This window comes from Rhea americana, unplaced genomic scaffold (assembly GCF_003343005.1).
Source record: "Rhea americana isolate MKP2758 unplaced genomic scaffold, rheAme1 scaffold_223, whole genome shotgun sequence".
NCBI lineage: Eukaryota > Metazoa > Chordata > Aves > Rheiformes > Rheidae > Rhea > Rhea americana.
Genome location: NW_028186339.1, coordinates 75,478 through 100,905, shown reverse-complemented (window position 1 = coordinate 100,905; position 25,428 = coordinate 75,478). Strand labels below are relative to the sequence as shown.

The following is a 25,428-nucleotide window of genomic DNA, read 5'->3' as shown; positions in this document are numbered from 1 at the left end:
TTCTATGCAGTCTCTCACCAGTTTTCTTCAGGCAAAGTTTTGCTTTTATCCTTTTATGGTGAGTGAATGATACTGAAAATAGGTAAAATGATTGGATCCGCGTGTGTTTTCTAGAGTCAGCCGAGATCTGTCCTTATTCATTTTTGTTTCTTATCTACTTAATCCTAAAACAACGTCTTTGTGGAAGTAAAAAGTAGACTTACACGTCTGTATATTGATGTCAAAACAAATCACAGTTTCAGTGGTCCCACAGAGCCCRGACTTCGCATTCAGAATGACTAGACATGACTGCAATGGGGATGGCAACAAACTAACTGAGTTTCAGGTCAAATAAACCTACTGAAAGGTATGGGCCTGTCAGATACAACATTTTGAGAAGGAGAGAATTTGGCTTATATTCRCTTCCAGCAACTGTAGAAGACTGCAGCTGAATAACATGATCCTCCGTTGAGACCTTTGTTGTCCATCTCCCATTGGTATCAGCAGGTCTACCTGCAGTTGCAGGGATTTCTTCATACAGATCTAGTGCTAAGGACACTACATAATGGAAGGTAACAGTTTCATCAGAATAACTGAGACAGTAAGCCACTCTCCTTGCTGGTAAAGTCGAGCACATAATAGTCTGTGTTTGGAGACACAGGACAGGGTCAGAATGGAATGTGAGATTGATAGCTATTTGTTCACATATTTTAATTGCTTGTGTCAGCTTGTCCCATCTGAGATCTACTGCTTTTGTTATTCCACCTGTGGGGATTTGTATACTTGCRGTATTTGAAGATAATTCATGCATTAACATGAGCATATTCTGCACCACTGCCCTGCTGTGGACTTTAGCACACTACAGAAGCACAGAGCCATTTAAACTCACATTTTGGAAAATCTCAGGGTTCTTCTGAGTGTCCTATCTGATCCTGTGGGTATAGCAGTGTTGTTGTCTTCATTCAACTACACCCCAGGTGTTCGGGTTGAGTGGAGTCCCAGGCGAATTGACAATTCCTCCTGGCAAAATTTTTCATAGTTTTTTGTTAGGCTCAATTCAAATAAAATAAGTCAATGAGCTTTAGTGAATGTTTGACTGGACTTGTTTCAAATTTCTAGTTTATATCAACTTTTCAGAACCAAATAGCTGAATGCTCAGAATCTAGTTTTAAGGAAAGTATCATGATGTTATATGTCAAGAGCCAAGACCTCAGACTGCAACGTGTGCCCAGAGATTTGCTAAACTGATCTAATTCAACATTAAAAATATGCTGCTTATCATACAAAGAGTAAAACATGTTTGTCATAGTGATCTTCCCAAGTCTAATTTAGGTAATTTTCCATCTACTTAATTTACAGTTTCAGTGGCTAAAATACTCTTTTTTATAGCCTGTACTAAACCAGTGCTTACTGAAGTTGACAGTTTTGGTATCCTTTGAGATAACAGCACTTACATACAGATAAATTGTGGTCAAAACTAGCCTTACTAAACAAAAACAATCTACTTTACAAATTAGATCAATACATTTTGTAGCTGAGCACACTTCTTCAGCTGACACCTAGATTTTTACATAGATGTTTGAAAACTAGTGGGGTCTGATGCAGAAATGATACCCRGTTTAAAAGTCCACATGTGAAAACTGGGATCTCACTTCAATCAATTGCATTATTCATTGTTACTGTTTTCTTGTATTTGCAATGGAATCTTGTCTTGTTCTGTGATCATTAGAAAGTCTTTTTTGAAACTTCTAACCTTTGGTTCTGTCATTATCTTATTGCAGGAATTGATTATCTACATCCTGATCTTGCCTCAAATTATGTAAGTACATGCTGACATTTTCTATAAAATGCAGAATTTCTTATTTTTATGGTCCGTTTTTCATATACGATTTTAAACAGTGAGTGGAATAGAGTACAGGTGAATTGCTGGTCTTACAGATGATACATTTTGCTTTGAAAAGAAGCAGACTAAAAATGAGACTGCCTGTGCAAGGAATGAAAAGGTGACAGGGCTCTTTGTAGAGGAATGACAGTGCTGCCTCATGTTAAAGAAACTGCAGCTTGCAATATTGGATTTAGGACAGAAATGAGCAACCCAAGACATGGCTCTAAATCCTGCTATTAAGATGCAGAATGCATCTGTCACTTGAAGGGCTACAGAGCTGTGGGCTGTGGCAAGACTGCTATTGTGCACAATGGCTCCAGCATATATTAGCCTTTGAAACCTCTGGGAATGGCTTAATTCCTCTGTAACACGTGATTTGATCCAGTGCTCCAGAACATGGAACGTGCGGGGCAGACACTGTATTCTTGGCATGTGCTGTGTCAACTGATTGTTCCTCAAACCTACCTCAAATTTACCTTCAGACTTGAGGCTTGCTGTCTTTCTTGTTCCCCCAGGCTCTCCTCAGCTRTTCTCTCTGATATTAGCACTCCCCTCTCCAGGTCTCTAGGAGGACTCCCGGCTCTCGCAGACTGTGGACTGCCTGCATGGTGTGCCACTCTCACGTCATGCTTGTAGCAGTCCATTGGGCCACAGAGATGAAAAAACTATGGCTGGCTGCCAGAGGGCTTGTAATGTCTCTGCTTTAGGTCTTGCTGTTTTCCTGCAGTCAGTGGCTTCACCTCAGCAAGCCCTGCCTTCTTTACCTGAGCAGATCTATATGGTTTTTAATTGTGATTAAATGCATAGAAGAACAAAGGAGATTAGAATTAATGGTAAAATCATGAATCATTCAGATAGAATGGCTCCAAAATGAGGAAGAGTAATATGTTTATTCCTATGTATGAGTTACTGCAATTTGAATCATAATAAACACACAGAATGAAAAACTGACTCTATTGTAGCAAATAGTAAAGCGATCTTGGTAAAGAATATGGAAGGTGTTCACTTAGGACAAGGGATTTGGGAAATAGCTGATGACAGGATATAAATTACAGGTTGGACAATTTCACTCCTTATTAATTGGCTTAATAACTTGACTACAGCTAATTAATTCCTGTGCCCTAACTGTAAAATGCTCATCCCAGAGGGATCGCTCATGAGGATGTTTCCTTAAATTGATATGAGTAAAGAAGTCTGCACAAAGGTAGTCTATGACTTGTAGGAATTGGTTGTAGGAATATGTTTTCCAGCATATTAGCTGGGAACAACATGGTTTTTTTACTCATTTGCTTGCTTTTTCAGCAGCAGTAGTGGACAAAACACGTGAGACTATTCTTGTTCTAAAAATCATGTTTCAAGTAGACAAGTGAGAAGTTTGTACATATCTGATCTTATGTAAAATGGGAACATTTCTGTTAACAGTGGACATACTCATGTGGATCTTATTCAGAAACCAAAAATATATTTCTCAGTAATACAGTATTTTCTCTTTTAATTCTATAAATATTTTCTCTTTGATGGATAATTACTGGTTGGACTTAGCAGAAATGTGGGGTTTTTACAGTGGAAATTGTAAGTATTCTAGAAATTGATGGAAAATGACATTTTGAAAGTAGAGAATGACATGATAGAACACAGATATAATGCTATAAGTCAGAAAATAGTGGAACTGGAGAGAAATACAAAAAAGGAAATGTTAGGAATTAAACTGGAAGAGGAACAACTGCTTGGGAATGAGGGAAACAAACCATAGTGGTAGTCATGAAAGACATGCAGACTTATCTTCAAATGAGGAGAAGCTGGAAAAGTCTGTGGAGGGATGACTTTGTAGCAAACTGATCCAGCCRTGGAGCAAGGAATAGGCTGTAGAGGAACAGGCAAGAGAATCAAGAAGACCAAAGTAAGACTGTCTGGTCAATGCAAGATAGGGAGTGTGGCCTGGCTAATGCAGGGCAGATGGATAGCCAGACACAGTGGAGAAGAGAATGAGGAAGGAGTGGTTGGTAAGACAAATAATCATTAGAGGAACAGAAGAAAGTTCATCTGGAAAGAGCACAATCTTAAATGGGTTACAAGCTGAATGCATTCAGTGTAGARGAAAAAAAATATTGACTATCGAATGAAATCTGTGGTTCTAGGTTCTATTTCACATCCCATAGTACTGGCAAAAAAGAAAAAAACAAGTGTAAGTCTGAAGAGTTCATCTTTTTCCCCAAAATTCCCTTTTAATTCCATGAGGATATTGGAAGAAACAGCAAGAAACACACTGATAAATTGTCACGTTATATGCAAACTGCCACTAAAAAGGGCAGTTGTAATTGCTGTCCTCTGAAGAGGCATTTGCACACTTTTAGAGAAGATCTACTGTGTACCAGCATCAAACACACCCGAATGTGCACCAGTGAGGTGTCACAGGACTGGTACCTTCTCCTGGGAGGTGATCTGCTGCCAGGACCAGCACTTGCACTAGTAGATGGCAGAGATGTGGTCCCTGGGTGGCTGCTACCAAACCTGCTGTTTCAGGGGTAAAGGCAGTGCACGTGCCCCTGCAACATGCTCCTGCCATGGGAATGTGGGGCTCAGGCAGAAAAGTGGACGCTCCTCTCACAGGCTAGTGGGGTTGCTCTCGGCACTGCCCTCAGTAGCAAAGGCTGCCTGTTCAAGGCACATCCTCACCAAAACTGCTCAAGGAAATTCTTGCTGCTCRGATGTCTTGGCCCTGTTACCTTCTTATGAAGAGCTGGTGACAGTTCCTGAGTCTGAGAGATGACTGGCTGAAGGGCAGGTTTAACTGCAGTTCCTGCTGCTAATATTTACCTTGTCCTCCCTCACCCATGTCTAGCTTGGTGGTCACAGGGCTCCATTCAGCTGTACTTTGCCTCTTCTCCTTCCACTGCAAGACTGTACAGGCCTTCTTAAGTCCTAGGAGGTCCTACCTTGACGTTGTCTGYGATGTCTCTGAAGCCATGGGAGCCTTTTTTCCAGTAGATAGTAATTTGGGCATGARCTAAAGACAAAGACTTAAATCTGGCTAAAGAAAAGATCAGTCTAGACCTAAAAATGCAATGAACTCAGTCTGGTAGGAATAGGTTGTTCACTCACTCTGGGCTAGTGTAGGTACTGCAGYGAATACCTACATCTTGTACAGTTTTTGTTTATGTCCAAACCCAAAAGTCTGACATTTCATAAAATTTGCATTTTGGGCAGCTTTTTTTTTTAAGGTGAGTTGTTTCCTCTTAGGAAATTGAGAACCAACAACTTATGTGTATCAGGTTTGTAGATGCCTGTATACCATTGCAGTATCTGTACATCTTGGTTGCAAAATCATTAAAAAATGGAAAGTCTGTCAAAAGTGATATTTTTGGCACCTCAGCATTTCTGAGTATAGAACTTGGCTTCAGTTACTCATTTTCTTTTGATTTTTGTGTTTTTAACTTGCTACTTTTCTTACTTGAATTTTTTTTGACAGTTTAGCACTTAGAGATAATAGGGGTCAGAGAAGAGAAAGAGCTTTCTAAAAATAAAAAGTATTTTGTATTTTTTTTCCTAAAAATTGTTTAGTCCTGTGTAGGGCCTATCTCTTCCTGAAATGCCTGCATAAAGTTATAGAGAGGAGGAAGCAAATTTGGTGTTGCTCAAGGGAATCATTAAAATAACCCATGTAATACTGGCTAAACAAGGAAATGGATTTTGTGATCTTATTCTAAATTATGTTGGGCCAGGATYTCATCTTCTGTGTCTTTGCTGTATTCCTTACAGTCAATGGAGTTATACCAATTTACTCCAGCTGAATATTTGTTATGCTTTTTCTGTGTTTGTCAGACAGGTTATCCAAGTGCTAAATATTATGTACCAATAACAGAGCGACTGGGAACATAGCATCACCAGCTAAAAATTCATATCAGAACTCCTCAAGCCAATAATAATAAATTTATTCATGTTTTGAAATACCAYTATTGCATCAACATTTATATTCGATGTAAACTGTATGGTTTCAAGTGTCTTCCATGGTACTTTTATGTTTGCAGTTTGTAGAATTCTTCATGCTTGATTTGATGMTAAAGAGCATGATGATAGTACTTGAGCTTCCTCTCTATGCCTCCATCATTTCATTTCATTGCAGTAGGTGAGATTTCAAAGCTCCAAATTGCAGATGAGATAATTTCAGTTGTTTTTTGGCAGGTATATGCCTCTATGGCAAAACATGCCAACATTTCTTCATGGATTCATCCTCTCTGAAAGGGGGTGAGTCTAGATTTGGGGGTAAGTCTGGATTTTTGCTGTGGGGTATAACTTGATGTCTCTCAGCCTCAATCCTCTTTCCCCACCCTGAAAAAAATACAATCAACAGATTATCTATCTGTTTCACAGATAGTAATTGTTGATAATGGAGTGCCCTCCATCCATGTTTTTCTTCTCACAGTTCCTAAGCTATTTTCTAATGTGTTTCATAATGCAGTAATGAGAGACCAAAACTGCTCACACTAAATTTGTGGGATTTCTCATATGTCTAAAGACACATGCTGCAGTGGCTTCAGAGCAATCAACGTTTTGTAAGACGTCTTAAAGTGTCTGAAAGATCAGTGGCTTCTGGATAAAGTCCTTACTACTCCCCCAAGTTGGCAAAAGAAGGTCCCAGTATTGCAGGCACTGAGATAGTCTCATAACTTTTATTGTGTCATCTGGTCTAGGAGGTTATACTTACAGAATTAACTTGTCCAGTTAGGACAGATTTACATCTCAGCTCTCTCTTCCTTTCAGAAATCTGATATTCCAAAATCGACTGAATCCCAAAGTAGAGTGTGAAGCTAACACTGCAACCACAAATATGGGAAAGGGAAATAGTGCGAATGTCGAAATGTTTCATTTCAGTCATTTTATTCAAAATATAAYATTTCATATTTCCCAATTTTAAATATTTCTTTACTTTTGCTGCATTGACCCAAAAACCTCTAAGCCAATTCAAAATTGAAAAAAAGAACTTCTAGTCTTTGTGTGTTAATGAGTTATGTTMTGCAGTCATATCCAGTGGAAAAAGCTGTTACTCCCCCAGGAACAAGCACTGATAGGACAGGTCTAGCTGAACCCCAAGTGCTCTTTTAAGCTGAGCTAGAGAATCATCAGTCTTTATTCATTCCTGACAGCCTTTGCATTTACGTGGGAAGGAGCGTGTCTGCTCAAGGCCTGGCTGCSCTGCTTTCCCAGCACATCCTCCCAGCTGGCTGCACTGTAGCTACTTGCTTTTCTGGAGCCAGGGGGTTCTGGCAAAGCTGGAATTTTCCATTCTGCACCATGAATGCAGAGAGACTTATTGCTGAAAGATCAATATTTTCTTCCAAGTCTTGGAAACCCTGCAGAGGTTCAGCCTTCAGGAAATTATATTTTTCCCACAAAGAGAACCCTTCATTATGAACTGATAATTGAAAAGCTGAAGCCTAATTTACTCCAAGGTTTTCTTTCTACTCAAACTGTGCATACAAAGCCAGCAATTTTCAGGACTAGCTTCTCCAAGATACAATATCTGAGCTAGAAAGAAAAGTAAAATAACAAGGGCTGCATATTAGATATGTTTAGTAAAAGAGGAGAGCACCAGCTGTAGGGAGTTGTGATTGCAAATTTCAGTACATTGTTTTAAAGAAAAAACTAARAAAGCACGTAGAGATTTGCTGTGCCATGAACAGAAACATAAGCTGATCTCTCATCACTTTGTATTCTCGTACTTCTTTACTTCGCCAGTACTTTCTTTTAGAGGTCAGTGTAGCTGCATTATCCCATTTGCAGCAGCAGGGAGCTGATTAGCTCATAAAAGTGGGTTTTTCCCTGGTTAGCAACAGTAAAGAAGATCCAAATCCCTTGAAGAGACTCTGGCCAGCAGTAAAAACTGCTAGTTCTGGTGTCTGAACAGTGCCTGAAGCTGACTGCTTGTTAAAAAAAGAGGGGAGGAGGGGGAGGAAAGCAGGAGGGAGAGAGAAAGAGAAGACAACAGACATTTACTGTGGGAAAATCAGAGGTGACTGTGTGAATAGATGACTTTTTTTTTCAAATATTGATACTTATAAAAATTATGCAGCAAACCTTCGGAAAGTGATGATATGTATTCAGATAAAAAGGTTTAAGTTGTTTTCTGTTGAAATCTGTGAAATTACATGGATGTAAAATGTGTACAAATACCCCTGCAGTCATACTGTCAGTGCTGCATCACTGTCCTTCTCATAACTTTCTGTCTTTTCCTCTCCTCTGCAAGCTATGTCTGTATGATATGACCTTATGTTCCGTCTTTCAAGGTCTTTGTCAGCTTTTGCTCAAGCTGTATTCAGAAAAGGATCTACCAAGCAAAATGGGCCTTGCGTAAGGAATGAAGGAGCACTCTCTGGAGTTAGCCCTGACTTAACTGAAGTTTTCTGTCATCTAACATTTCTTATTCAAATGTGAATAGCAGGAYGACTTTCCTGCCTTTTGGCTATGACTCCAAGCACAAAGCAGTCAAGCAGTCTGTCTCCCACAACTTTTGGTAACTTGTCACCAGCTAATATGATACCAGTCCCCTTCCTTGCTGGGAGGTAAACAGAAGCATATTGTTGGATTAATTATCTTATCATGTACRCAGTGAATCAGGGAAATGTTCTACTTCTGTTATGACGTTCAATCTCCATTGTTTGCTAGAGGAACAAAGTCATCACCGAATAATTTTTAAAACCATGACAGAAATTAGAAATATTACAGGCAATAAATTATGCACTGCAGTATGTACGGTGAAGCTTAGCAACAGCATAAAAGATCTTATTTCTTTTAGAAAGTCTGCATTTCCTTCATTACCATGGGTCTTTGAGTATGCCTTGGCCTACCTGCATGCTGCTGAAAGGACCAGATAACTATCCTGGAAGCTGTGGGTCTGATCTTGATGATTTACCAGTATAAATCATCAATATYTCTGCTAAAATCAGTTGGGTCTAATTGTGGATTTTTGCAAGTTGACAAAGCTTAACTGACATTCATTGAACCATGCTACTTTGACCCTGATGGTCTGCCCCACAGAAATCCCTGCTGATGTAATTGTCACCGTGTCAAATAGAGTTCACCCATAATTACTGACAAGAAAAATGTTATCCTTCTGAAGTGGAAATTTGTTGGAAACCCTCTGAAGACCTTGAAAAGCTCCCTGTGTCTCTGCACTGTTGTTGATACCAGCCCAGGGGATCCACAGGGAACTTAAAGCCAAGTCCTAGCAGAGTCAGATTCATCCTTACCTGATATCACTGACTGATTTCAGTCAGCTTCAAGAGATCYGATTCCTACATTATGAGCTTTGAAAGAACCTGAGAGAGTTAAGCTCCTATTTCTAACTATRTTTCAAAGGGTTATTGAGCACATATGCTAGGCACTTGATATGAATACAGCTTTACTATTAATACGGCAAAAGTGCTTATGGGCAAATTCATTATGTTGGCTGTTAATCTTAGTACCTATTTTTAATTGCAGTGCTGAAATAACATTTACATTATCAGAAAATAAAGTACAGAATAAACTGTTTTGGATGATTCAATGCATCACTAATTGGATTTTAGATTATTCGGTTTTGTTTGTTTTTTGGTGTTTCTTTGGGGGGCTTTTTTGCTAATAGATTTTCTCAAATAAGCAGCAGCATAAGAATTAAAAATTATCAACCAAAACCTATGATAAATTAACAACACGTCTTCCTAGTAACACTCTGAAAATCCACTGAGTACACTGTTTGATGGATGCTGTTAAAGTAGACTGTGGCAGAAATTTCATCAAGAAATTGTTGAGACAGAGAAACCTTCTTTTTGCCAGACTAAAAGGATATTCAAGTGTTTAAATGCCAGGCTGACTGATGCTTTAGCAAAAGAAATTGATGGCCTTCTGTTGGRCTATTTATTCTGCTCAGGTGGCTTCTAGCACCTAGAAAGCTGCTTTTGGCATTTAGAGGATGAGCATTCTCAGTGRTATGCAAGGCAATGGAGTTTCACCAGCATAAACTAGAAGCAGCTGGGAAGAAAATGAAATTCTGTATTTCAGACTTGGCAAAGTGAGGCTTCTCAGAGACAGGCTGTCTGTGTATGTGGAAGGGTCTGCTAGGTTTACCATGTATAGAAAAAGTTTCACACCTTGGGAAACAGTGGGGYCCTGCAAACAGTCCTATCCTCCTCYGCTGTCCTTGACAGCAGATTTTTTTGTAAGCACCTGTTACAATGGAGCTTTTGTGCTGCAGTCTAGTAAAGATGACTCTGAAGTTCCTTGTCTCTACCTTGTAGCAACTTAACGTTCTCACTGCTGATGGAAGAGAGAAGCCTTAACACTGTCTTTACAAGGCATCAGTGCCATCTTACTTCATGGAAGAAAAAAGCGTTATGTAATCACAGAAGTTATCAAAGCCTTCTAGCTTTCAGCTGAGTTTAAAAGATGGAAGAGCCAAAAGCATTTGAAGACTAGTCCTCCTCGAGATTATTTTGTATGGCCAGAGGACATACACAGAGGCTTTCTCAGTAGAGGCTGCAGGTTGTGAAGGAGGTGTGATTGCCTTGAATGAGGTATGTTTTGTGTCACACACAGAGCTGTGTTTGCAGCTGAAAACAGGATTTCTTGTAGCAAAAGGTCTTATGCTAACTACTTTGCTAAACCCTAAGAGGAGAGATCATTCCCTCAAACATTTGCTCTGTTGTGGGCTTAGAGGTGAGCACCACCTATTCAGCTGCTGTTAATTGGCGTTGCTCCAATAGCTTTGACCTCTTGAGGGGGGTGCACTGATGTATGCTGGCTGTAAAATATGCTCAAAGTACTATTCCTTTAGAATCAGAAAGATACTAAACTATTGTAATTCCAGTTGTCTGACATTATTTTCAAAGCAATGAATGCTGCCAAAGGTTTTCAGCTTTCTTCTATATTAGAACCATCTAAAGGGGATATTCTTCAAGTTAAATGTATGCCTGGTGTGTAAGCAATGTGACATGATGCCAAAGACACACATTTTGCCAGCTAAAGATGACACATTGTCCCCAACACTTACTTTTCTCTATAATCAATGTACTTAATTAATCAGCTGCACACCAAGAAAGTGCAAAGTTGCTAATCACTTTAATCATTAAGCAGTAGTATTAATTTTCACTTAAGACATCTTCCAGGGAAAGTAAATTAAGATTGTTGAAATGAGAAATGCACGGGGTGGAAGAGCACAGATAAGGACATTTCTGCGTTAGTTCTGGCAGCTAGTTTTGAAAGCAGCTTGTCCCTGGGCTTCTCTAAGTAAGTTTTTTTGCAAATACTTTCTTCTTTTATGTTGATAAGAAAAATAGAGTTGTCAGTTCTTAGTGTTTGCTGTGGAGGAATCTGGCGTTCTTTTGTTTGTTTTTTTGTATTGTCTCCTTTCTTGCAGACCAATCGGTTTTCAGAACTGATGAGAAGTCTTCCATTAGAACAGCGTTTTTGCTAGTAAAGGCGAGTCTTTTATAAAACGAAAGTGTCCATGGGAAAATAAAAGTGAAATGTTTTTCATTTTGAGTTAGTTCGGCCTCAGTTTAAACACTTTACTTCCAGACCACACTGAATTAAAACAACAGCAGCAGCAAAATCCCACTCTAGTGCATGATCCACTTGGGAGAACAGGGTCAGAGGCATTACCCCCTGGAGGCAGTACACACTATGTGACTTTAATATAAAGTTGAGCTAAATGAAATAAAGAATTCCTATTTCTCCAAAGTGAAAAAAATATTTTTTATTGAAAAAGGCAAAAACGTATTACATTTTTTCCGAATGGAAAACTTTTGAAGTTAGTGTTTTTTCCAAGAATGATTATTTCACCTGTTCATCATACTTAAGACACTGATGAATACTGAAATCTCTGAACATTCTTCAGCATGAAAATAGGAATTAATTCAGGTTTGTGCTATAGTTATTGCATTTCAACTACCAAGGTGTCACCTAGGAAATCTGAGTTAGATAGTGCACACAGGAAACATTGATCTCTCACAAAGCTGTGGAAAAATTTTGACTGATGTTAGGGGGAGACTTTCAGGCCCAATAATGGTTTTGGCAGGGAGAGTCAAATTCTCAATGCTATTGTTCAGTAACAGGCATGAAACTGGTTTTTAAAAGAGAGTTTTGACCATAACCTTTGGCTAAGCAAAACTTATGGAAGAGGAGAGCAGCGAGGCAGGAGGAGCCTGTTTTTTTTTTTTTTGCATTCTTCATCTGAGCGATAATGATATTTCATAAAGCTAGAACTGCTCTGAAATGATGGTTCGTAGCCACCACAAGATGTGGATTTTTGAGGTTGTCACCTTTCATTGCTGGATGCAAAGCTTGCAGCTGTGACCAGCTGTAGGCAGGATCCTACTCCAACTGTACTGCATCAGCATGCAAACCTCATGCTGGTGATGCAGGAACAGTGTATCTTGTGTCATTCCCCCCTCAGGCTATATCTCAGCAATCACTACCCATACTAGGTGGCATGAAATCAAGAGAGGGGGTCTGCAGGTGGTCCCTTCAGTTTGATGCTGTAGTTCACCTCTTTATTGAGAAAACAGAATGAGAGAAATGTGTATATACAGACCAGCATTCATGTGCTGGTACCTCAGTGCCTCATAAGGAGCTGATCCTGAGATTGGTGATATGAACATTCGCGTGCCTAGGGCTCTGTCACTGTTATTTACTGCAAAATTGAGATGATCTTTCATTGCCACTGAGAGCAGTATGTGGCTTGGGGATTGCATAACAGGAGTTGCCATTTTTTTTTACTGAAAAGGAGGGATGAAGAAATGAAACTACCAAAGGCTCTAAGAGAATTTTGACTTTTCTCTCCTTTGAGCAAATTTTCTAGCCAGACAGTCACTAATGGTTCACTCTCACATAACTGAGATGAGAATTAGGTCCACAACCTATTGTTGCTGAAAAATAGAGATCAGATACAGAATTAAGTTGGTGCAGCTCAGTTTACACATTCAGTGCAAGTCAGCTGCATTGAAAAAATTTAGAGTGGGTTAATGAGCAGAGTGGAGCTGATCCTGATGTTAGCACCATCTGCACTGAATGTGCCCTGGGCATACGATGTGGCACTGTGCATGTTATTAGGCTGGTTCCTTCTGCCCATCCAGACAACAGCTGAACACTGCCTTGCAGATCTTTATGCACAAGCTCTTAGCAAGTGGTAAATACAGGATAAGCCCATTTCAACATAAAATCTCATAGAAAATGTTAAAACTGGCACGTTTTATCTTTTATTTATAATGGGCTAAGCCCATGCAGTTAGCAGGTGGCTCAGCTGAAGGGTAGTAAGTCATTAAACCACACCAGCCTAAACACAGTGGATAAAGATGCAGATGATAGCTGGTACTTAAACACCTCTCCTTCACTCTGTACATTATTTTGGTTCATTTGAAATTCACTTTTTTTTCTGTCCTGGCACATCATCTGCATTTCACAGATATTTGCTTTACATTGTTTGACTTCCGTTGTATGCATTTGTGTTCTCCATATTGTTATTCTACCGCTTAGCAAATCTTCTGGTATGTTATATGGGTGCTTAAAATATTTTTAAATGCTTGCCCTGTTTCACATTGCTCTAATATAAATATAATATGCTTCGTTTTCTGTGGCGTTCTCAACAGAAAAAAATAAACATAGTGAGCGTTTATTACAGGGGAACAGAGTAGCAGTGCACAATGTCTGATAAAATGTTGGCCTTATTGATGTCACTGGTAGTTTTTCCATTAAGTTCAGAGCAGTCAGAAATTTGGCAGATCATATAAATAACAGAATTCTAATATTTGTTGTGCTTTGTACTCCTTTATTTAATCATCAGTCAGAGACATAGCCTTCCTAGCTTCAACTGAGCTAATATTGGTACTAATAGCTTTGGAAACATGACTACCCAGAATAACAACTCTTATTGTGGAACAGAAGTTTGTGCATGGTGAAATTCCTGCTATTTCTGGTGCTGTGTAACTGCTGTCTGGTGAAAATAAAATGGATATATTAGTGCATACCTCAGCCACACATTACCTGTGCTGACCTTACTCTAAGTTTTGATTCAAATTGGAGATCTCTATAAATGTTCTGTAGGCAGGTTGTGGTCTGAATTTTTTTTAAGGGAAGTGTCTCATTTTCTTTGAGTATGCACAAAGGAAAGCACAAAAACTGTGCAATGTTCAAAGACTTCATGATTTCAATGCCAACAAACGTTTTTTAGAATTACTTATTGTGAGAAACTAAATCACTTTAATTCAATGACGCTTAACTCAGTTGCAAAATTAGTCAACAGTGTTACCGTATCTGACTGATGTAATTCTAAAGCTTTCATTCAGTCAGCTAATGCTATCTATGACAATTCTAAATTTACACATCCAATAAATTGTTGTGAAAATATTACCTGTGATCAGATACACTAATCTTTAAGAAAACAGCTTATTTATGAAATGCAAATTATTACATACTATTTACAAATGCATAAACATTTATAAAGATATGGTATGGGTAGATTTACTTGAGAATGTTTTTTCTGAAGATTGCACCTTCTCTCCCTGGAATTTTGCACTTAATTGTCCATTGGTCTTGCTGACTTCCACACAGAATAAACAGTGCAGATGATGTATAATTAATGAAAAAGCATATAAGTGGGTACATCAAAGGCCTTGAGAACCCAGCATGTCTTGACAGATATTAATCACATCATTAATATTCCCTAGGATGCTCTCAAACTATGCTAATGAGGTCAATTTGCAACTGGTATAATCCTAAGGCATTTAAGTCAACCTGTGGTTGCTTTTTGTGGCAAAAGAAATGTTGATAATAGCTTGCATTATGTTTTCTGAATCTCTTCAAAATGCTTACCTCCTTTTGCTTAGCCTACAATGTCATTGCCATGTGTCACTTCATCTTCTTTCATATTTGTGCAATTTAAGTGAAACACTACTTGAGTAATTGTTAACTGTTTCTTCCCTTGTCAGGTGAGAAGCATTTCAGGACAAGAGATAGCCCAATCTTTTTTCTGTGTTTGTCTGTTCTTTGACTTATAGTTCTTCAATATCACCTGAATAGGTCTCACTCACCTTCCCTTCCTTCTCCATAAGCACTATGAACCAAGTCTGTCTATTATAGGTATCTCCCAAAACCATCTGAGCCACTTTGGTTTCCCTCTTCTCCAAAGCTGTAGTTTATCCTTTCAGTGACACTTTGGTTGCCATACCCCATTAACCTTAATCAACCTTAATACATTGCCAATTTTGTCTTACAGGTGTATGTATGTCCAATATCCTGCACTTTACTGTAAACATTGCTGATAATCGAGCAATTTTTAAAGACTCTATGTTGCCTTTGCCACCATGGAGAGCAATAAGGCACCAAAGCCTGCTAGTAACACACAGCAGCAAGGAAATGTTTGCTCTTCCAGCAAAAGCGGCTACTCTTTATTGTGACCATGTCGCTAAAGAAATGGGTTCAGATTTGTACTGCTTAGTTTGTCCTGCAGACTCTAACATGAAGATGTTCTGTTACAGATGGCACATGGCATTTAAGAGAAAGACCTTTATGCTAAGTGAGGTCTGAATCCTGCCCATCAAAGTTGGTGGGATAGCCTGTGGCTGGTTTCAGTAGGCTTTGGATCAGCCCCACTGACAGGACGAAGGGTGCTTAGCTGTCCTTCTCTTCCAGCTCATCTGCTAAAGAGGTGTGGCATGCCRGCTGCAATCGAAACCCTGTGAGTGCAGCCATCACTGCAGCTCAGCGCCCAAGGAGTGTTTGACCCGTTGGCAAACTCAGCAGTTATTGCTTATAGGAGTGTAACTAAGAATAATGGACCTGACCATCATTTCTCTGCTGCCAGCTTTATATCTCTGTTAGTCTCTCAACTTCAGTAGGTCACACTAATGCAAAATGAAAGTACCGATACGAGGAAGAACTATCGGAAGGGGAATGTGAGCCAGATTTTTAATAAAATGGAACACTGAGGCCACATGAAGTGTATACTTTCATAATTTTTTCAGTAAAAGTCATCACAGTCTTTGTATTTATTATTATGGTAAAATAATCCAATGGGTCATATGTCTGTAGCCACTCAGATGCTACTTTTATTTTCTTGTGTTAAAGAGAGCAAGGAAGATTTCATTCCATAGTCCAAAGCTATGAATTTGCCACTTGTCCTCAAAGGTATTAACAGTAATTAATTGTCTTAACTTCTTTCCTTTTTTATTTATTATCGTGACAACATGCCACCCTGTGACCATTCACTACCCCTTCAGTACGTTGCAAGCATATCTCAAAGACTCTTTTGCACGCCTCTGAAAATCAGGGCATATTTGGCTGAGCAGAACTATGTTTCATCATGTACGACAGCTTGCTTTTGCCTTCAGAGCTCTGACTCTGACTTAGTAATTAACAACTGGGTATATGCTCCAGGTTTCCTCCGCATCATCCTGAGAATTGCAGAGAATTCTAGGAATGCCAGGAGGGAAATTGTGAAGTAGCCTCTGTTATGAACACAAGTTTATTTGGTTACCTCTTTTTAATAAAAACTCATACTTTCCTCAATTTCGTATGCTTTTTGCTATGTCATGTAAAGATAYGCGAGAAGGAATGGAAGGTATTTCAGTAAGCCAATTTTATTTGTAAGACTGTGAGAAAAAAGGTAGTTTTCTGCTTTTTTAAAAATCTGCCCAACCTAAATTCTCTCTGAGTCTTTGTGCCTTTTATTTCTTTCTTTTTCTTTTTTCTTTCTTTTTTTTCTCTTTTTTTTTTTTTNTTTCTTTTTTTTTTTTTGGTTGTTGTTGTCCTGTTGGCTATATACTTCTGAGCCAAACATTAGCAAACACTAGCCACAAAGAGTTAGATAATGTTTAGCTGGATGAATTTGGACTTTAATTTAATGTACTATATTGGGAAAATATTTAGTGGTCTGGTTGGGTAAGAATAAAATTGCTAATTTGTTTGTAGCTTTAAAAAGTATGTTGTGCTTAGGTATACTTGTATCATATATTTCGGTACTGTACTGCACAGGTGCTTTTTTCTTGTGTGAAACAAATAGTTTCTGAGTTTCAGCTGGAGGCTTTCTTTTTAAAGATTTTCACATACTGAAAAGCATCAGCTGACAATATATCTCTTGTAGATTTTCTGATTTTGTCTGCAGGGAAGGTAGGAAAGAAATTGATTTAAAAAAAGGTAAAATAAGAGGCTATGTGACATAACAGGATGTGTGACAGTTTGAAGTGATATATGAAGAGAGGCTCATTGGCTGACAGAGGAAATCTGTCTAATTTAGAAAAAGAACACAATGTAAAATAATCCTGGTGAAGCTACTTTCCCTTTTAAGAGTTACTTTAAAAATAATACTACCTTAATGAAGATAAATACGTTAACACTAGACCTAATGTCTTTTTTGTTGCATGCTTTTTCTTTAACCTGAGAAATGAAAAAGTTTCAGCTTCACAAAACAAGAGAATACATCAGAGGTGAAATAGCACATCAGAGGTGAAACAGCAAACATTTATCTTGCTATAAGTTCTGGTGACTGTAATATTAATTACCACAGGTATTTTTATTGTTACAAATTAAGCAGTAGTAATATGTTGTTTGTAGTCAGTTTATCCTCTTTTGGCCACCATTCCACTCATTTGGCTTTTGACCTATTTCCAAATTCTTAATGAGTGTTAAGGAAATTGAGGAAAGATCTTTTCCAGGGGTAACCTCAAAAATGCCCAATTAAACAAAGCTATCTTTGTGACCACAGAGAATAAAACAGCAATTCTGTTTTGCTGAAATTGAATTCATTCAGATGAGAGTAAAGAAATCTCAAAGGAAAATCAGAGTCAGGAAATGGGAGTCTTTGGGCTCATTGTTCAGGGCAGTCCCCAGTGTGACCCACGGTGGCAGATCTGGAAGTGCTGAGTGGCTGTAGGTTTTTGAAGTTCCTCCTGCCCCCAGGGTCCCAACTGTTATTTGTGGGGCCTGGCAGCCCTGTAGCATGTGGGGAACCTGAGACGTGGCTCTTGGAGCCCAGGAGCTTTGGACCTGAGAAATGCAGGGATGCATCTCCTTATTGGCCTAGGAGTCTGGAAATTGGTTTCCTTGGCAGCTAACAGGCTAATGAAAGGTGAGACAGATAACTCAAGGAGCCAGATGAGGTCCATCATCATTTCATCCAGATCAATGCCTCCTCCCGAAACATTTCCATTTAAAAAAAAWTTTTATCCAGCAAATATTCTGGGGAAACCCAGACTTTGCTGTACATGTAGGATAAACTAATCAAAAGCAATACAGTGATGTTAGCTATCCATGAAATGAATAATATCAAAGAGGAGCCCTACCCCAGTAATTTTTCATCTGTTTTTATTTTAAATTACTTATTTCTTGGAGCTTTGTTCCAGCTGGCTGCTCTGTGCAGTGAAGGTGCTTTGCATTCTGAAATCACCGTTGCAGTGTACTCTGCACTTGCTGCTAATTGCTCATTTTGTGGACCAGCAGGGCCTCTAGTGAATGCCTGAAAATGGAATATGAGCAGAATTCATGGGCACCTCAGGTGTCATTCAGGACCCAGTGCACTTCTTTACTCCATCTATTTCAAATGATGCTCTGATGCATTATCCAGTGACAGCTTTGAAAAGGAGGACAGCAGAAGAGTATGCTGTTGTCTCATTCATTATTAAAGAGCTAGCTGGTTTTGTCTGGCGATTTTTTTCTTTTATGATTTACCTGTAAAGAATTGAATACAAAGTTTATTAATAATATTTCTGAGGGAGACTAAAGTATTCACTTGTAGTGAATTCACCCTTTAAGGTTACCACTTTTGAACATGACCCATTGCTTCATGGATATACTCATAGTGTTGACAAGGTCTTGAATGCAGCTCTGGATTTCCTGGAGATAATGTCAGACATGTAAATTAGATCATGCAGAAGCAGAGTTATTTGGACAGTGGCAAGTTTTTTTTCAGTTCTTGTTTCAAAAAATGTTAGAACTTTTTTTTTTTTGGGGGGGGGGGGGGAGTAGGTTGACCAAAGTGTTTTATTTGGGGTTTGAGATTTTGCTTTTTGAAAACAAAATAATTATTTAGAAGAGAAATGTGGAAGTCTTTTTTCCTTGAAAGTGATAAAATAGTATGTGTTGACTTTTCTACCTGTAGCAGGACACAAAGATAGGTCAGAGTCTTGCAGAGCCCTGTGTTTTGACTGCGGACCAAAGCACAGGCAGTGGGACTCAGCCTGGAGAAGGAGCCTGACTGGCGCCTCGCAGGCTGCAATGGGGGTGGGGGAGAATCCAGCAGGACAGGGCTCTTTGCATGCAAGAGCGTGTCCTCTTTTTTCCTACTGTTGCAAAGGCATCTTGCAGTGTCTTTGCCACACATCCTTGGGAACATTAAACCTGATATAGGACAATCTTAGCTTGTATCAGTTAGTCTCGGTCAAGAAAAGCTAAATTCTTGACAACATTCAGAGACAAGTTGCAGTTGCTAGCATCACGTCGTATGGTGGCCCAAAGAGAACAAGGCTGACTTGCCGTTCCTGAGGCCCCTATACAGCTAATCCTCACTCAACCACTTCAAGTGCCTTGTGCTCCAGCTTATCGTGGCCTTTGCAGCTATTTGTATGTGCAAATAGAAAGTCACAATGCTATTATTCATGGTGTTTGAGATCTTGACCACAAGAGTGCCATAGCAAAAATTCCTTTAAAAATGCTCTTGGACAGTCTTCCTATGGGCAAAAGACACAGTAGATAGCATGCTTCCCAAGGCAGAAAGGAGAAGGCTAACTGTTGACTATAGACTTAGCAACAGTGGTTCAATTTTTCATTAGTGACCTTTAAGCTTTACAGCACTCCTTCTAGGCAAAATATCATGTTGCCTCCTTTTTTGCCTTTACAGCACTCCTTCTAGGCAAAATATCATGTTGCCTCCTTTTTTGCCTCATGGTAAGCATACTCTCTGTTCTTATGATTGTGTGCACAAAATAGAATTATGTTTTTTGCCATATGACTTTAAGTGTTTTGTACAGTTCTCAGAGATTTTACATGTTGTAATTTGAGCCCAGGGCTTTGCTTGCTCTTTGGATCAGTAAAAAAATCAAGCATGCAAAAGGTATCTTACCACCTTATATTTCTAAGGAATTACAGTTGTCTGAAGAGGGTAGAACTAGATGCCATAATTGCTAAAAATCTTTCTACTTCTGTTAAAAGCCTCAAATCTCTAGATTAAAYTTGACAGTGCTTTAATACCATGAATAGAATTAAATTGTGACCTGCGGGACTGGGCTTGCATCTTTCGTTATTTGTCTCATGGACTATCATGTGAGAATAGGAAAATTTCTGGAGGTACAGAGAAAAATAGAAATATATTTGAATTACTCTGTAGAGGCTTGTAAAGCTATGTAAAAAATGTATGATCCTACTGCATTGTTCAAGGTACATAATTTTATTACAGACCTGAGCAACACATGGGACAGCTGATTTATTGTTACTGTCATATTTTACAGAATGAATGTTTTACAAAAAAGATTTTGTTGCATATATTTTAAAAACTATAGGACAATTCTTTGGAAAATGCCAGTCAAATCTTATTTTTAAGGAAAATTGCATGTTATACACAGAAAAAAGTGATCTCTTTGTGTTGTGGTATACAAGCCAGTACTTGATTAATGATTGAAAGGATGTCCTCATCTGATCCAGGACTTTTTTGTTAGCATCTTATTTGGGATAGAGGTGCAGGATGCTAAAAAGAAAAAAAAATAGAGATATGCCTTAAAATACAAGATAATTCTCTGTAATAGCACTACTTTTCATTATATAATAATACTAATTATTTATATATAATTATATATCTGTAGGGTGACTAATAAGCATCAGGTTCAAATTGCTTTGCATCAAAGAACTGGCTTTGATAGAGCATGAGGGATGGGACTCATCTTGTTCTAACACTGTTAATCTAATGACTAGTCTAAACCCCAGTGTATGATCAGTGCCTAAGATGAGTGGCGTGAGTTGCTCTCTGGAGGTGACTTTCTCTAGTGATAGTAGAGAAAGGCCAGGCAACTAGCTTAGATATTGAAAAGGAAATATTAGATATTTCAAGTCTAACAGAAATAACTGCGGGTAGGCTAACTAGTTTGGCACTAAAACTGGAAGCTGGATCACTGGAACAGAAAACCAAAATGTTTCAATTTCACTTTGCTGCTGCAATCCTCATCTGCATTGGTTTTGGTTGCCTCCGGATCCTGTTCCTGTTTTTGGCCCTGGGTTCCTACCCCAATTACATCTTTGATTTAGTAATAAGCTCCCTCTTGCTATCTGTTAGGAAGTCCAGCTCAAGGAGGAAAATGGTGGATCATGGATTTTAATATTTGCTTCTACAAAACACCACATCAAAAGCTGCAGATAACAGATGAAACATTTTGGATATCGACTATAGCAGTTCCCTTTTTGTTCCAGAGTTGAAAATGATCTTATTTGTCACTGCTTTACATAAAAAAAGAAGGTTCTTGCTTAGATATTTGAGAATTTGATCTTTAAATTAGGAACTAGAAACAGTCCATTAATACTTGTCACTGCTGTTTCATAACCAGTTCTACTGCTTTTACAGTGTGGGCGGAATATTCGTTCATGAAGCTGAAGCTTGCCATCTTATTTCAAAGACCCTAATGAAGATAAATCTTGCAGTCAGCAGTTGTTTTCTTTCCAAGAATTCTTCTTAATTTTGCATTTTGTGGATGGTTCCTGCTGCACTAGATATCTTTTTTCCTTTGAGTATAGTGATCCAAAATTAAGCAAATAAGAGAATTATGAAGCACTGCACAATTTTGTTTAGAGCTTGTCTAAAGCAACCTTTCCATAACCTGACAGCTGGTTATGCTGGACATGCAGCAGAACAGTCTGCTGAAAGGTGGGATGAATCGTTCGTGGAATCTGTTTGCTTGTTGCTTCTCTGAACATCAAGCAACACATCTTCACAGCTAAAAGGATTTTTCCATTGCTAATTCTCTGCATAGCTCCCTCATAGTCGAGAACAGTTGAGCACTTCCATGAAATGCTTGCATGTGTGATGTGTTCCTCAAAAATTAGACACACCAGACCTCCTGTGACCTTAGGGTCTGTGGATGTAGGACTGCATTTCTTCCAGATGAGAAAAAAAACTCCGCTGACCCACAGTTAAGTTTAAATTCTCATTCATACAATACTTTCCAAGTGAAAACAGAAATTCTGACTAAACAAGGAACTGGAAATGTATTAAAATCATCACATTTAGTACTGAGTTAGACCATGCCTCTGTGAAATAAAAGATCTGAAATAATTAGAAGTAAACTTACTTACCTGCAGTCTGCATAATATCCCAATCTAGTCTAAGGTAGTAGCATAGGAAAGTTGCTTTCATTTATGATTGAAATCACAAATTGAAAACCTCCAAAGGTTGCCATGCTCAGACTCTGCAACAGATGAGTTTTTATTTTCTAGTTAAATTACTCAGTCATCATTTCTCTTTCAACTTTACTATATCATATGGTTTTCCTGCTTGTTCTGCTAGCAGTAGATACTGCACTTGTTAAACAGAACTGGATCTTTTGTTGACCATTAATTTCTTTTTACTGCTTTGTATTGAGTGAAACCTGGCCCCTTGCCACTGAYCCCCTTGACACCGCAGAATTGAGACTTCCTCTTCTACATTAAGATGAGATGTTTATGCCATGCAACTTTTGTCCCAGGGACACTTGCAGAATGTCACCTGCCTCCTGTGTGAATTGTGGTAGTCCACAGAATAGATGACATTACCCTTGAAACTCCAACAGTGGTGGAAATAGGCTTTTACAGCTGTACAGATGAGCAGTTTTTAGCCTGAGTTAATGTATCTATTAGTGCTTTTGTTGCTTCTTCCTGTCTCAGTCTGCACCACCAGATTCATATGCACTGTCTTTAGAATAAGATCTAATACCTTCTACTGTAGCAGTTGTTACCCCATCCCCAGAGCAAGCCATGCCTGTAGTATAATGCCATATTACAAACTGTAGTTACAGTAGTATGGATTGTGTATAACAGAGGTGCCTAGGAGCCCTTTAAAATTTTGGAAACAGGCACAGAAAAGTGGAGTGACTTGTGAGGGTTACCACTGTGAACCAGAAGGCTACTCTCAGCATCATCTCACCTGCTTGGCAGTTACCAACCCTTGCCTCTTCCTCAATAGTTTAGCAGCAGCTATAGTATCTCAACTTGTGTATGCATGTGACACAGGGGAGCAGAGCACCGTGGTACCACCTAATGCATCATAGCATGCCACATACAGGCTGGCTAAGTGAGGCCCACAGTCAGCTAGCTCAAGATCCTGCCTCTAACACTGGCTGGTAATGGATTTTTGGAAATCATAATGATCACTGGGTTAAAGACTGTGTGATATCTACCTGGTATGGCCTCCTGGCTTCTAGCATGCACTGCTTTATGGATTATTGGAAAAGGAGGAACCACAGCATCTAATATCCCTTCCAGATTTATCTTCCACTAATTTGTCTAATTTCTTTTTGATTTCATTTAGGCTTTTGACCTCTGCATTGCTGAGTAGTAATGAATTCTGTAATTCATTACATGGTTTGTGGAAAAGTGCTTCTTGTTTTCTGCTTCTTCTAAATCTCTCCTTTGGTAATTTCTATGAGTTCCTGCTAGTTCTTGTATTACGAGAAGTAGTAAATAAAAACTCCCTGTCCACCATCTCTGAGCTATTCATGATTTATAGACCACTCTAAAATTCCCCTTCTTTTTCCAGTTGAAAAATCACATTCTGTTTATTCTCAGCTCATACAAATCCATGCCATTCAAAGTTCTGTGTAAGCAGCTGTGATAATTAAAAGAGGTAAATTAAACATACATCTGGGCACAAAGTCTTAGAAGCACTGAGAATCCATGGCAGTAGCTGAAGTTATTGGAAGGCGTCTTCAGGCTAAAAATCAGCACCACAGTTTAGAGATACTGAGAGATCAATAAAGGTACTCATAGAGGGATTCAACTATATCTGAGCTGGAGAACAGCAGCCAGTTGCATGATAGAAATTCTGCAAATCATATATTGCCTTCATATACTGAAGAATATTTATTGTCCGTGCTGATTAGAAAGGACCAGGCTTTCTGAAATCACCATCTGAAAAATCACTGTACAGTAAGTTGAAAGATGCTAAGTATTATGCTTAAAGGATGCAGAACAATGTTGATCTCTGTTTCATTCTGGCACATGAGTTTTAGGAGTTGGAGGTTTTGAATCCAGAGCCCAAGGACTTTGGTGTTACCAATGGACTGCCTGCTCCTATACCCCATAAACTGAAAATCTGCTGAAGGAGAATGTTTTTAGGAGCAAAGCTATTCATATGCGAGTCTCAAATTATCTTCAATAGCATGCTCAGCCAACTCTCAAAAAGAATACAAGTACACATTAATTAAGAATTAACATAATTTTGTTCCTGGAGTATGATGTTTATTAAAATATACTCTATGAACATACACTTGAGAGGGAGCTTCTAAATACTTTTAAAAGCTTAATTSCAGTCACTCTTTATTTATTTTTTTTATTAAGAGAGAAGAAGGAAGATGGCAGTTGATTTTGTGAAACTTTCCACTTTTCAGATAGAGCATCAGAACGTTGCTTAGTGTCCTTAAYTCTACTGGTGGGACAAAATTATTAATTATTTAGTCCCATATGAAAAGGAGAGACATGGGATGACATTTTCAGCGACACTTGAAAGCCATGTTTTTGAAAGTGTTCAGACAACTAAAGAATTGAGAGACTATATAAAGGAATTTTAAGACATACATGCCAATCATTAATATAGATTTCACACTTCAGTCTTGAGAAGTTTACATTTTTAGGCATTGAAGTGCTTTTAGAAGTCTGACTCTGTTTGACCTAGTACAGTAAATTGTTTTTTCAAAAATAATACAAAGATGGAAGACCCAAGTTTCTGCTCACTTCTATCACCTCACTATTAGCCATGCCATTTGGAAATGCTAATGGCCTGCTGAAGGCAGAGCCCCCCTGAAAGCATCATTTCCCGTCATTTGTGTTCCACTTTGCYCTGCATATCTACTTTTCTGCTGATTTACTGAACTTTGTGTTTTCCAGAATGCCAAAGCCAGCTACGATTTCAGCAGTAATGATCCTTACCCCTACCCCCGCTATACAGATGACTGGTTTAACAGGTAAGTGGGTTTTCCTTAGTTTACTGTTCACGTTGGCTCACTTAGAAAATTRTAAGTATATTTGCTGATACTTGTGGAGTGTCTATTTTCTGCTGAATTCTGTAGTTCTCAGCATTCTATTTCACTACTGCTGGAAAATTAGAGGTTACTTCTGACTTCATTTTTTAGGTAAATACTCTCCTGGTAACCTCTAGAAAATGCTGAACAGCTGATTTATGGTTTATGAAATAAGTTGTTGCTTCAGAAATGTATACATTTAAACTTTTTGCATGGGTGATAGCCACGTATTATTTTCTGTCAGCTATCCTACGGCATTATGATAACCCAACTTGGTATATGTTGAATACAGTTTGGACTAGTTTCCCTTTTATCATATCTCAGTTGATATGATGTTTAGTTATT

The 25,428-nt window shown here is 38.6% G+C and overlaps 1 protein-coding gene across 1 annotated transcript in view; it reads left to right on the top strand.

The window, feature by feature from the left end:
* Positions 1–25,428, top strand: part of PCSK2 (proprotein convertase subtilisin/kexin type 2) — a 119,226-nt gene that overhangs the window by 58,475 nt on the left and 35,323 nt on the right. Inside the window, exons 5-6 of the mRNA XM_085305595.1 lie at positions 1,761–1,798; positions 24,950–25,026. Of these exons, the coding sequence (XP_085161721.1) occupies positions 1,761–1,798; positions 24,950–25,026 (115 nt within the window). The remainder of the gene's footprint in view (positions 1–1,760; positions 1,799–24,949; positions 25,027–25,428) is intronic.